The sequence below is a fragment of the Schistocerca cancellata genome, chromosome 7, assembly GCF_023864275.1.
Source record: "Schistocerca cancellata isolate TAMUIC-IGC-003103 chromosome 7, iqSchCanc2.1, whole genome shotgun sequence".
NCBI classification, from domain to species: Eukaryota; Metazoa; Arthropoda; class Insecta; order Orthoptera; family Acrididae; genus Schistocerca; species Schistocerca cancellata.
In genome coordinates this window covers 173,907,879-173,922,653 of record NC_064632.1, presented here as the reverse complement: position 1 = coordinate 173,922,653, position 14,775 = coordinate 173,907,879, and the positions used below count along the sequence as shown (strand labels likewise).

At 47.5% G+C, this 14,775-nt stretch overlaps 1 protein-coding gene across 5 annotated transcripts in view; it reads left to right on the top strand.

Moving 5' to 3' along the window:
- LOC126091907 (focal adhesion kinase 1) overlaps positions 1-14,775 on the top strand; it is a 752,716-nt gene that overhangs the window by 185,362 nt on the left and 552,579 nt on the right. For 4 of the 5 annotated variants that reach the window (XM_049907212.1, XM_049907215.1, XM_049907214.1 and 1 more), the window contains exon 1: positions 3,552-3,853. The exons of the other annotated variant lie outside the window; for it this stretch is intronic. In XM_049907212.1, coding sequence (XP_049763169.1) covers positions 3,786-3,853 — 68 coding nt within the window. In that variant the 5' untranslated portion in view covers positions 3,552-3,785. Of the gene's footprint in view, positions 1-3,551; positions 3,854-14,775 lie in introns of those variants that run through there. 5 annotated transcript variants of the gene reach the window in all.

Genomic DNA, 14,775 nt, shown 5'->3' with positions numbered 1-14,775 from the left:
CTGTGGCACACGGCCCCACTTCTAACGCTGCTGTTTCTCGTCACCTTGCGTAAATATGGGCAACAAACACGGCTGGGTTGCATCTCCCTGAATTCTGCTGTTCTGCTCGATTAGAAATGCCTTAACACTTAAACCAAAGGTTAGATTTACATGCAGATTGCGTCAATAAATTGCAAATTTACAAGCATATGTTTTACAGCCTATTATGCAATAAGTATTGGTTTACCTACCTTCAGAGATACACCAAGAAAAAGTCGCACCACGAAGAAACTATACAAATTATTAAATTAGTCACAAATTGGTATTCATGCAAGCATCTACGGAAAAAGCAGAATTGTAAACGTTCGCGACCGACGGATCAAGTTATGACTCTGCAGCGCAATTTCCGCGCTTCTGGCAAGAATGGTAAACAGGGGACATGTCGATACCAAGGCTCAGAGTCTTGGCGAATTTCATTCCGTGTAAACAGGTGGACAGTAACTATGCCGCACAGACAGACGCGTGACCAATATACGGAGATTTGAGAGAGAACGAGTAACTGGGTTCAACAAAGCCGGTTGGGGTAGTGGGCGAATCCATCTATATGTGAATAGGAGCGATACCACTCTCAGATGATGATGTCAGGAATGGGTTAACAATGGCCGAACACAGTGCTAAGAAGGTGGCAAAGCCGTGGTTTACGGGACGCATGTGGACCGATCAACGATATCGACCTTCGACTCCGCTTCAACCACGTCTGTTCATCTCTCCATCTACATCGTATCAATGTTTACGGCTCTCTTGCATATGAGTGTGGTTCTTAATTGGAAGTTCATGTAAACCAGATCTGTTTTCGTATCCTTAATCTGACTGTGAAAGGTTGGACTTTTTGAAGACATTGCTGAGTATGTGATGCCAGTTACCTTCTATTTACCAAACAGATTCGACTTTATATAGTGATTGTTAATTTCCTTAACAGTATTCGGAAAAAGTCTTTGGTTTTAGCAGCATGCGTTTCTCGTTTTTCTATCTTGCTTGTAATGCAGTTTACGTAATGGTGTGAACCGATAAATCACAGTTGTCTCATTTACTTTCCCGCCTGTTTGAATCAGTTATTGGTAGACAAAACTGTGACAACTTGGACTCTTATGTCAGTAAATATGAATTTGCGTATTGTTTTCATATAATTGAGAAGGAAGGGCCGACCTAGAGGGACGACAGAACATGAGGACCGAACAATCGTCAGAGAGGCACTCAGAGCTCCGGATTCATCATTTCATCGACCGATGTGCAACTGGTGCTTCAGTGACCACAAGGGCCATTAATAGGCGGCTCACAGAAAGGGGACTGAGCTCACGTCGCCCATTGCGCCCACTACCAGTGACCTCCGTGCATCAACAAGCCGTTTTGCAGTGGTGGCAGGCACTTTCGGCTCCGAATCTCATGAGACTGGAGTAGAATTATCTTGAGTGATGAGTCCTGCATCGAATTGAGCCGCGATGGCCGACGAAGACGTGCGTGGAGCCGCCTTGGACGGTAGCGGTGTACCAACCTGTCACTCGCCCGTCATACGGCACGACATCCAGGAGTGATGGTTTGAGGTGCCACTCCATTCCATCAGGACCGCCCTTGTTGTTACCCGCGGCACCCTTACAGCACAGTGGTACGTCGAAGATATTCTACGCCCCGTTCACGGAAAGCTATCCTGGTCTTACATTTCTGCAAGATAATGCCCGCCCGCACACGGCCAGAGCTTCTACTGCTTTTCTTGGCCAACAGGATCGCCTGATCTCTCCCCAGTTGAGAACGTATGGAGCATTATGGGCAGGGCCCTCAAACCATTTCGGGACTTTGACTATCTAACGCGCCAATTGGGCAGAATTTGGCACGACATCCGTCAGGAGGACATCCAACAGTTCTGTTAGTCAGTGCCAAGCCGAACAGCTGCTTGTGTAAGGACCGGAAGTCGACCGGTGTGTTACTGGCCTGCTCAATGTGTGAAGATCTTTCTCTTGAATAAATTATCCGTTTTTTCTGAAACTGTCATCATTTGTTTGCCTGTACATGTGCAATACATCTACCGATTTCCATCCCTTTCGGATAACCCTACGTGTTAAAGCGTATTAATTAACCTCTCAATAACTGGATAAATTTCCACTTCCAAAAAATAGAAATCATTATTTGCAATAATTAAATTTTTTGTAATGATGTGTTACAGAGTACATAAGGTCAAATCTAAGATACGTTGCACTTGTCAGGTATAATTGGGTACGCCGCATATTTGCGGCAATAGGCGTTTGAAATACTGAACACTTCCAACTCTACATTTATTAAAAGTTAGGTTTTGGAACTTCCACTACTGTGAGTGTGAATCCTTCCTTACCCCCCCCCCCCCCCTCACCGCCCCCTTTATATGTATATAAAAGTAAAATTGTGCACTTCAGAAAACGAAAAAAAGTGGTATCCTATGCCCACAATGTCAGTGAATCACAACTGGAATCAGTCAACTCATACGTGGCTGGAACAGCCTGTGGGGATATGGAATGCAGTGATCGCGTTGGCTCGATCACAGGCAAAACAGGTGGCAGACAGCCCGCTAAACGAAACTTCTTGTCAGATTAAAACTGTGTGCCGCACCGAGACTCGAACTCGGGACCTGTTACCTATCGCGGGTAAGTTCTCTGCCAACTGAACTACCCAAGCGCGACTGACGACCCGTCCGCACAGCTTCAATTCTGCCAGTACCTCGTCTCCTACCTCGTCTCTCAGCCTGCTAAACACGCGACCCATCCTAGAATACTGCTGAAGCGTGTGGGACTCGTATCAGCAAACCAAGAATGCCAGTAGGAATTTTGACTTTCATTTTTATACACGGCAGAGCGCCAGGGAAATGGAGAAAAAACCTGAATTGGCAGATTCTCGAAGGTAGGCGCCAGTTATCCATACAAAGTTTCGAGAACAAGTATTAAGCGAAGAACATAGAAATATACTACAAATCGCTACGTATTCTATCCGTAGGGAACGCAAAGACAAAATTAGAGTAATTACAGCATCCACAGAGGCGTTTAATGAGTTACTGTTTCCGCGCCCCACGAACGGAAAGGTGAGAAACACTAATGCGTGGTACGGTGGGGAGTACAGCCAGCCACGCACTTCACAGTGGTTTTGCAGACTATGCATCTATATGCAGATCAGATGATTTCGAGTTCGAAATCACTACAAGGCAGTTCCGCAGCGCGGGGCGCTGTAGGTGTGGCTACTGTGTGCGGGCGGCGTCGCTAGCCGGGTGCCGTGCCGCACCCTCCTCTGCTACATCCAGCCGGCTGGCTGCTGCGGCGGTCGTTGTTTTGAGGAGGGCCAGCCAGCCACCGTGTGACGTAGGCAGTGGGCGGGCTAGCGCCAGCGCCGGCCAGACGCGCGCCCAGGCCGGGGTCCGACCGCCGCCGCGTCAACCCTGCGATCGATAATCCCGGCGCGCAGCGCCGCTCCGCGGCCGCCCGGCCAACTAGCGCGTTCTCTGTGACGGGCGGCGCCGGCGGCCGGAGCGCGTGCACGTCAGTCGCGGTCGGGACGCCAAGCCGACCTGTTGTGCGGGGAGGTGATTACGTGTGCGCGCGCGCCTGGAGTCTTGGCTCGCGGCGGGTGCGGTCGCCAGCTATAAGGCAGTGCTGCTGCTATAGGGGCGGCGCGGCGTGGCGCGCACTGTGCAGTGACGTGGTGAGACGGTGCGTCGCTGAAGGCGGGCGCGGCCCGCAGCTCAGCGCAGAGATCGGGGGACCTGGCTGCTCTCCTAGTGCCAGGAGGCTATGGTCCTCGCAGCGCCCATGTTCCGGCGGCCGGCATACCGCGTCTTCCAATACCTCGAGACTACCGAGTGAGTAGGCCTACCTGCTACCCGAGCATCCGGCCGTGCTCTCACAGCCGAAATATCCATCCGAAAACCCGCCACTATGCACAACAGAAAATCGATAAACATACTGAGGGATAGTCCACGTACTGGTGTGCAGTGGCAGGTTCCACGTTTCGGGATCACTGAGAGGGATGGGCGAGTAGTTGTGATGCTGAATTGGCGTTTACACACTTATTACGATCTGTTTCAAATCCAGGTTCGGCGTTCCTGACTCAGGTATCCATATTTTACTTTAACCGCTGCGTACTCTACACCTCCCTTCTCGGTATCCCAAACGCACCAGTCTTTCATTTTCTACAGATGATTTACGATATGCGTACGTATTATTTCCCAGAAATACTCATCGGAGAAGTAAAGCTTTTCCGAATCAACATTCCTTGAAGTTTGCGTTATTTATATCGAAGAGTGTTACATATGGAGCCAGCGCAGATGTCCGCCATCGCTACGGGTTATTTTGTTTCGAATGGAAATTTGTATCCTATTCACATTTGTTGGTGCTAGCCAACTCACAGTCAAATGTCATTTTCTTACTAACCTAGACCGCGAGCTACGCTACGGATCAATCTTGTCACTACAACCAGAGGGAGGAGTAGTGTCACACTCGTATCTGTTTCTCTAATAAACAAATAACTGTCTGTGGCTTGAATATTTTGATAAATATTCGTGAGTTTGAAAAATTTTATCTCGTTTTCTGCGCCTTTCAGTTCGAAAACTTTATTCCTGGAAGCCTTAAGACATATTCGACTAACTTCTTTCGTTTTTTATTTTGTACAGACTTTGTCTTACCTTAGCATCTAACTTTTAATTATGACTACGTTCTTAATATCCAAGATCCATCGCTGCAGCTGTTCTTCCACGTTGTCGTACACACGGTGTAGATCTAGCATCTAACTTCTGATTATGACTACGTTCTTAATATCCAAGATCCATCGCTGCAGCTGTTCTTCCATTTAGTCGTACACACGGTGTAGATCTAAGCAGACACAAATAATTAACGTGGCCCATTTTGTGGCAAATATCATATGGTCAGTTGTTTACTTGTGTATTTTTTCTAGTACGGGTAGCAATGCATGTTCTATCTTCTTGTACACTTCAGCCGTTAGGTATTTCCCTGTTGGTACTTGATTTAAATTGATAATTATTAGCTTTATTTTTAACATTGGTTCAGTCTCAGAGTTGACGGAACTACAAGACCCAAGGTTCTGATTCTGTTTTTTCAATGAAGTTTCCATTTTATCGTTTGTGAGAATAAATTTTCTGTCTTCGGTCGACACATCTCTCGACAAGCCGATGAACGTATGTAACTCTTAGAACAAGGTAACAGAAGTAGTCAGTGATTAGAAGGCATCAGTTGGAAACCAGCCGGTTACCACACCCATTTTTCACTGTCTGGGCTACACTATTTAGTGGCAGAGTCTTTCAGACCCAGGCCTGATATTCACAGGGGTTCCTTGCATGTATTAATACACCTACCTCATTACTCACCAAGAGGTAAGATGGTAATGGCCACGAGCTACGGTCAGTGTATCGATTCTCAGTTGTAGGGAAAAAAACTGGGATCTTTAGTGACAACAGTGCAAAAAGTGAGGGAGGTGCGGTTCTCACTGAGGAGACACTGTTCTTCCCGAACGTGTGCCACGATAACTGCCTTGTGAGTTTGTCGTAACGACGAAATATACGTGGGAGGCAGCCAGCTCTGCGCCACGGGCTGTTCGGGTACGTGACTACTTATTGCAAGAGAGCGTAGGGGCTCGTGGAATGTCAGTAACAGTAGAAATCGGTCGTTTGCAACTGAGTCCAGTTGTACTTGAGCTCAAGTGGCTGACTTAACGTGGCGCCCGCGGTGCAGACGGTAATTGAGGTGTCCGTTTAGTTAGCCGCGAGGACTTCGTGAAACCCGCGCATTATTGCGTCTACCCTAGTGCCGACATGTTCTCGTTAAGATGATGTGTGGATGGAGTCCGCTGAGAGTAAGCCAGCGCCCGGCGCCAGGGTTTCGCTGGGTGGTGCGGTTCCTCCCGCCGGTTGCTATATACACTCACTGTGCAAACAGATGGCGGCGCCAGACGAGTGAAACGCAGGGCGAGGAGGCGGCCGCCACGCACTGCGCGTAGTATGCGTGCGTGTGCATGCGTGGCCGCCAGCTGGCGCTCTCCTCCTCACGGCAGAGGCAGGAGGCGGCCGCGTTTATTGCGATATCCGGCCGGCCGCCAGCCGCGCTCTCCCTCGCACCTCGCACCGCCGGCAGTTAAAACGCACGACCGGCCGACGCTTGCTGTAAGCGCGCCAGTCCCCTGGCAGGCAACGGCAGGGCTGCAGCAGACTCTGCAGCGGCCGTATGTCGCTTTGTATGTGGAGTGGCACGACGGGGACGCAATTCGGACCGTTCTCTCGGCGAAATCAATTTACACTACTGGCCATTAAAATTGCTACACCAAGAAGAAATGCAGATGATAAACGGGTATTCATTGGACAAATATATTATACTAGAATTGACATGTGATTACATTTTCACGCAGTTTGGGTGCATAGATCCTGAGATATCAGTACCCAGAACATCCACCTCTGGCCCTAATGACGGCCTCGATACGCCTTGGAGTCAAACAGAGCCTGGATGGCGTGTACAGGTACAGGTACCCATGCAGCTTCAACACGATACCACAGTTCATCAAGAGTAGTGACTGGCGTATTGTGACGAGCCAGTTGCTCGTCCATCATTGACCAGACGTTTTCAATTGGTGAGAGATGTGGAGAATGTGCTGGCCAGGGCAGCAGTCGAACACTTTCTGTATCCAGAAAGGCCCGAACAGGACCTGCAACGTGCAGTCGTGCATTAACCTGCTGAGATGTAGGGTTTCGCAGGGACCGAATGAATGATAGAGCCACGGGTCGTAACACATCTGAAATGTAACGTCCACTGTTCAAAGTGCCGTCAATGCGAACAAGAGGTGGCCGAGACGTGTAACCAATGGCACCCCATACCATCACGCCGGGTGATACGCCAGCATGGGGATGACGAATACACGCTTCCAATGTGCGTTCACCGCGATGTCGCCAAACACGGATGCGATCATCATGATGCTGTAAACAGAACCTGGATTCATCCGAAAAAATCACGTTTTGCCACTCGTGCATCCAGCTTCGTGGTTGTGTACACCATCGCAGGCGCTCCTGTCTGTGATGCAGCGTCAAGGGTAACCGCAGCCATGGTCTACGAGCTGATAGTCCATGCTGCTGCAAACGTCGCCGAACTGTTCGTGCAGATGGTTGTTGTCTTGCAAACGTCGCCATCTGTTGACTCAGGGATCGAGACGTGGCTGCACGATCACTTACAGCCATGCGGATAAGATGCCTGTCATCTCGAGTGCTAGTGATACGAGGCCGTTGGGATCCAGCACGGCGTTCCGTATTACCCTCCTGAACCCACCGATTCCATATTCTGCTAACAGGCATTGGATCTCGACCAACGCGAGGAGCAATGTCGCGATACGATAAACTGCAATCGCGATTGGCTACAATCCGACCTTTATCAAAGTCGCAAACGTGATGGTACGCATTTCTCCTCCTTACACGAGGCATCACAACAACATTTCACCGGGCAACGCCGGTCAACTGCTGTTTGTGTATGAGAAATCGGTTGTAAACTTTCCTCATTTCAGCACGTTGTAGGTGTCGTTATCGGCGCCAACCTTGTGTGAATGCTCTGATAAGCTAATCATTTGCATATCACAGCATCTTCTTCCTGTCGGTTAAATTTCGCGTCTGTAGCACGTCATCTTCGTGGTGTAGCAATTTTAATGGCCAGTAGTGTATTAAGCCAAAACAAAATGTTCCAAAGAGCTGTACTGGCTTTCAGTAATACGCTGCCGGAAAAAAAATTAGTACACCCTTTTAGAGATTTCCAATTCACTCAAGATTTAGTGTTGCAACATTGCATATAGAGTACATGAAATGATTCCATTTACAGGTCAGTAGCACAAGCGGTTCTGAGGTAGTAGGTATCGACCCATGCTGAAACATTTTTATTAGTATGTGCTGTAGCCTCCATGGGCAGCAATACAAGCGCTTACTCTGGCACCCAATTGGTCGTGTAGATGGCGAATACTGTTTCGGGATACGTTATGCCACTACTGCTCACCTGTTCATGTATTTCTGTAAGGGCTGTAGGCTGATAAGTCGTCCCGTCATATCCCACATACGCTCTGTTGGAGACTATGTCCGGAGATTTTGCTGGTCAGAGAAATTGCTGCACGTCTTCCAGAGCACGTTGAGTCTCGCTGGCAGTGTGTGGGCGACCATTATCCTGTTGGAACAACACATCGCCTTCTGTTGCAAGAACGGCGAAAGAAATGGTACAATAACATTCTACACATACTGTGCACTGGTTAGCGTCCCCTCCAGAAAGACCAAAGATGAACGAGAATTGTAGCTTCATGCACCCCAGACCATAAGGCCTGGGATGGAACCAACGTATCCTGGACGAATTCCCTCTGCGGGATCGCCTCACCAGGACTACGTTCTACGCGCAGACGATCATCATTTGCATGCAGTCTGAATCTACTTTCACCGCTGAAGACCTCGGCGCGCCGTTCCATCTGCCAACTGATCCTTTGATGGCACCAGTGGAGCCGTGACCGTCGATGCTGTGCCATGAGTGGAAGAGGGGCTAGAGGCGTGCGTGCCCGTAGTCCCACTGCTAATTACTCTTTCGCAACAGTTGGGGTTGACACATGTGGGCTCACAGGTGTGCTGTGGTAGCTGTTCGATCTGCCACTGCTGCCCTTAAAATGCAACGTCGCGGTAGGCGTCTGTGTTGTGTGGGCGTCCAGAACTTCTTCCACAGGTATGAGAGTGTTTATGTGACCACTGATACCAACATCGTTGTACAACTGACGCATCACGTCCGACTTATTTGGCATTTCTTCTAGAGGACCATCTTGCCACTGGGAAGATCACAGTTCGACCCCTTTCAAATTGGCTCAGTTGGCTGTAGGAAGCACGAGTGCGTTTCCTTTGCATGGTTACCTACTTGCTTCACACTTTAGCACCACACTGAGCCTGCTGGCTGTGAGCATTCAGTATTAAAGGAAAGAAACTAATGGCGGCTCTGGTGGCTATGCCACTAAGCTGTCTGTTGGTGGACGACGTTGAATCCATTTTAAGTACATCTACCATCCCTCAAGTGGCATATGCCATCATCTGATCAAAATCGACTTCGTCTCTCCAGGTAATTATGTAATTCTTTTTCCAGCAGTGTAATATAGATTGCTTCAGTTGCCCCTGCCGACGTCGTTTTATGCAACCTGCACTTCGTCTGTATCAGGTCCGGTGTCCAGACATACCATGTAATCGATATGTATCCTCTTAGAGTCTTGGGTGACTGTTGTCAAACGGAATAATACTTTAAAAAATTAATGAGGATTGCCCATGACTTACACGGCATTTTTGGACGAAGTTATATCTTATCTAGATGTCCCCAATCACTGTTCGTGTAATTAGCGATGTAGTCATACAGATTTAGGATGTCTCTGTAATTTTGTTTCGTTTATAGTACTTAATCTTTCGACCGAGCGAGGTGGCGCAGTGGTTAGACACTGGACTCGCATTCGGGAGGACGACGGTTCAATCCCGCGTCGGCCATCCTGATTTAGGTTTTCCGTGATTTCCCTAAATCACTCCAAGCAAATGCCGGGATGGTTCCTTTAAACGGGCACGGCCGACTTCCTTCCCCGTCCTTCCCTAATCCGATGAGACCGATGACCTCGCTGTCTGGTCTCCTTCCTCAAAACCAACCAACCAACCAACTTAATCTTTCGCAAATGGTTCAGAAACGTTGCCTTGTAAAGTGTGTTTCACCATTGGAAACAAAGAAATTAATAGGAGATATCAAAATGGGAAGTGTGGAAGTAATCTTTCCATTATATAACCCAATGAAAAGATTAATGTATGAGTCGCCACATTAAGTGTTATAGTAGTTTGATAAACAAAATTTGTACAGTAGACCTAAGATGTCTTCGTATACGTTATTTTGCAACATTTTGACAATGTGCTCCATATTTTCACAGTAAACTGACCAACACCATTGTTCTGTCGCGTGGTGTTTGTATCGGTAGGGGCAGTTGAATCGCCCTCTATAAATTTCGGAATATTATATCGAAAGATGGCGGCCTCGTCGCGCAGCAAATCCACAATGAAGAGTCAAAACAGTGTGGCGTCCTGATACAGGACCTGTCGCCAGCTTTGGACGAAAGTGTGGGCTGCATGGTGCGAGCAGAGTGTTGACACTACTAAGTCCCCTTCAATGAAGGGAGAGGGGGAAAGTCTTCTAGGATGCTTAGCTCAGGTGATTTTGGAACCTAGAGGACAAGTTGTTCCCGTAGTAGGAAGAGAGTAAGGGTGCAAACGCTTAAGGATATAGTTGAAGATCAGTTTATTTCCCAATAGTCGAACCTTATTCGGAGATGTGTCGTACAGTGGCTCTATATGTTTACTATACCACTCTATATATTAGTTGTTTCCGGCAACTTTCCGTTATTGCGTTCTACCTTTCGCTATCAGAGACGAGTGCTCTGCTTGCGAGAATGTACAATCAAATACTACAATCACAATCAGATGTGCGAGAGAGCATCACTTATTCCTCTTTATATCCTACCACATACAAAAAATGTCGAATGTTGCCCACTGCGACAATACGCAATCATTTATAATAGGAGACGAGTGCGAGACAGCAATTGTTCATTCCTATATTCTCACGCACGGTATGTATCAACTATTACTCGGTACTACTACGAAATATATTGAGCTTGTTTTGACGAACAGGCAGAAAACTTAGGATAATAACTGTTGCTGTATACTTCGCGGAAACGTAGTTGTCTTCCCTCGCAAAAAGTGTACAGTCTTCTCGTGGATTTTACTGCTTCAGATTCAACGTGTTACTGTATAGTTATTGCAACCTCCATCTTACTAGGAACGAAATTTCAGAACTTCACACATTGTTGTTTGTCACCTTCACGACGAGCTTGCATTAGTTGAATTTTGAACGGTTTCATGTGTGAACGTCGACGCAGCACACGCCAGACGAACATCGGGGGCGTGTTGGGCTGTCGAGCTGCACGGCGAACGGATTTCTGCGGACTCCTTCTGAAACTATGGCGGGTGCGTTCGACGTCTGTGTATGACACTCGGGTAAGGCCCTGCGATTTGCCTTTACACAACCTGTTTCTCGAAATTGTTCATGCCATCGTTAAATGCTCTGTGCTGTAGGAGAATCAACACCATACCCAGTACGAAGGTCACCTCTGAACAGTTATTACTGACCCGCACTGCGCAAAACGTACAACACAAAACGCTTTCTGTTGTTCCGACACCAGTTTTACTAGAACTGAAGTGGGTGCACACTGCTGCTATCTGTCGGGAACCGTGTAAAACTGCAAAGTTTGCTCTTTCCAACAGTACGTTGTTCACGCACATACCTCAAATAACGTAATAGTTCCGATTTTTTTACAAAATACGGATGATTCTTTTTGATACAGCTTTTGCTTCTTTTTCAGACTTCTGGATGAATTTCTCTAGCAGCGTCGCTTCCCTTGAAGCTACCGAAAGTCTTCCTAATTTCTGGAAACGTCCAGCTTTTGTGGAAAATGAGTCTGCAACACGGCAGCCTTGCTGCCATTTCCATGTTTACGTCCGCCATCTGGCTGCAGTTACTGCTATTGCATACATACGTGTTATCGCCCCAGCAATGACCGTGACTGAGACGCACTACTTTCGTCTATGTGTGTTGACAGTTATGCTCGCTCTATTTTCCGCCGACCGTGTTCTACACGTATCGTGCACTTCCCTAAATTACTACAATTTGACAGCCATAAAATTTCTTACATTAATAATATTTGGTAGCCAAAACATTAATAAAATCTCATAACCATGACGTTATGACCACTACCCACTGAAAGCAGCCTGGTGGTGTTATCGGCATGTGACGCGGTAAAGAAAGGTTGTAGCCGGAGCAGAGAGAATGGGTATTCATCCTAGCGACTATATTATCCGAAAATAGGGAAACTCACAAGCCGGCCGCGGTAGCCGAGCGGTTCTAGGCTGCTACGGTCGCAGGCTCGAATCCTGCCTCGGGCATGGATGTGTGTGATGTCCTTAGGTTAGTTAGGTTCAAGTAGTTCTAAGTGTAGGGGACTGATGACCTCAGATGCCAAGTTCCATAGTGCTTAGAGCCATTCGAACAATTTTTTGAAACCCATTGACACAAACCACTTCGTAAAAGGGCACTTTGTTATGGCCCGCAGCCTGGGCACGAACACTTCGGGGACACCCAAGTTGGTCGGCTTTTGTCGCGCTACTGCCGTAAGCGTCTGTGGAAAGTGGCCCAAGGAAGGTGAAACTATGAGCAGCCGGCAATGTGCTGGAAGTCCACGCCTCATCACAAAAGGTGGAGGTCGAGGCTTGCCCGCTCTGTAAAGATGCACAGGCCGCGGTGTGGAGTAAATATCACTACAGAGTACAGTCATGCCACGGGCACAACTGTTTAGGTGCACATCGATCAGTGCACTTTGCGGAAGATGGTTTACGTAGCAGACTATCCCTATGTGCTCCCATGTTGACCCATCTGCATCATCAATTCCTATTGCAATGGGCACGGGATGACAGAGATTGGACCGTGGATCAATTGAAATCTGTCTTCTAGTCGGATAAGTCGCTTTACTCGTTATTAGGTTGGTGCACACGTTCATAGTGTTTTTGCTTTGCGTGTTGGTGTTCCGGTTGCTATGGGTTTATTTATCGATTGTCATTTTGTGTTTGTAGTTCACTGTTTCTGTTTGACTTTACATGTTGCCTTTTGTCATTTGGAGGTAGTGAATGGAAATATAGACATTAGAAAATGGAGTGCCAAGTGGAGAAATCGAAACATTTCCGACGTACTCTACTGTTTCAGTTCAGTAGACGGGTGACAGCAACGGAGGCAGCCAGAAAAACTTGCGCCGTGTATGGGGACAATGCCATTGGACATCTCGTTTTAAGAAGGATCGTTTTGACTTTAGTGACTGTCCATGTTCAGGAAGACATTCGGGGTTTGATACAGATCATTTAAATGCATTAACCCACAATGATCCACGTCAGTGTACTCTAGAACTGGCAAATGTGATGAACTACGATCATTCCACCAGCGTGTAACTTTTGCATCCAACGGGAAAGATTCATCAATCGGCGGGTGGCCATACGTGCATCTCTGGTTGCTCGTCAACAACTGGCTCGTGAACAAAACCGACCATTCTAATCCTGTATCGTTACTGGTGACGAGGAATGGTGTCTGCATGCTAACACGAGGAAAATAAAGGAGTGGCTGAGCCCAAACGCCGGCCGAGGTGGCCGAGCGGTTCTAGACACTACTGTCTGGAACCGCGCGATCGCTACGGTCACAGGTTCGAATCCTGCCTCGGGCGTGGATGTGTGTGATGTCCTTAGGTTATTCTAATAATTTCTGGGTATGCAGCCGGATCCTGTCGACATTCTGCCACGATATTTCGGCCCAGAGACGTCCGGCCATCATCAGGTGAGTACACAACTACTGAAGAGTCCAGGTGCAGTCGCGGTATTTATGCCGAATCTCGCGCATGCGAAATGTACTGGCATCCTACAGCGCATGCGTCAGGTGTTGACATGCGCGGCATAGCCGAGTTGTACGTGCTGCCCTCGGTGGTGAAAATAAAAGATCATCTAGGCATTGAGTATCGAATGACGCTGTCGATTCCGCTGTGATTGTATAATTTTAATAACAGGATTCCAATTTTTATCCAGCTGAAAGCCGTTGTCACGATTTATAAGATTATCGGCAAGACGTATTTCCACTGATTCCTTGATTACGGAATCCCAAAATCCGGAAACCGGAGCTAAAATTTTTGTTCCATTGTATTCCATTGAATGTCCCAATGAAATATAGTGCTCTGCTACTGCCGATTTTGACGGTTGCCGCAGACGGGTGTATCTTTCATGTTCTGTACATCGTTCATGAACAGTTCTTGTCGTCCGGCCAATATATGCAGAGCCACATTCACAGGGAATTTTGTAGACGCCTGCTTTCTTCAGTTGTAAATCGTCTTTAACGGGTCCAACCAGGGCCCGGTTCTTTGCTGGTGGACGGAAGATAACCTTGATTTTATTTTTCTTCAGTAATCGGCCTATTTTCGACGACGACACATTCCCGACGTATGGAAGGAACGCAGTTGATTTAAAGTCTCCATCAGCGTCCTCAGTGTGTTGCTTCTTGTTATGACAGTTGCGTATGGCCTTCCTTATTTGGCGTGAAGTGTAGCCATTCTCTTTAAAAACCTTCTCCAAGTGTTCTAATTCTGCTTGGAGGTTTTCATCATCCGATATTACATGCGCTCGATGTATTAAGGTACTGAGAACACTGGCTGTTTGTGCTGGGTGATGGCCGCTTGACGCCCGGAGATACAGATCTGTGAGTCTGTTTCCTGTACACAGAATGTCCTAATGACCCATCATTTTTACGGCGTACTAGCACGTCTAGAAATGGTAAAGTGCCATCTTTTTCAATCTCCATCGTGAATTTGATGTTCTCATGTAATGAGTCTAAGTGATGAAGGAATTTCTCCAGTTCCTGTCTGCCATGAGGCCAGACAACAAAAGTATCATCTACGTACCGCCAGAAGACCGTAGGCTTTAAAACAGCAGACTCAAGTGCTTTCTCCTCAAAGTCCTCCATAAAGAGATTAGCTACCACAGAAGAAATACGCCGGGAAAATTTCAGAAGTCCTTAGGTTAGTTAGGTTTAAGTAGTTATAAGTTCTAGGGGACTGATGACCTCAGAAGTTGAGTCCCATAGTGCTCAGAGCCATTTGAACCAATTTTTGAGC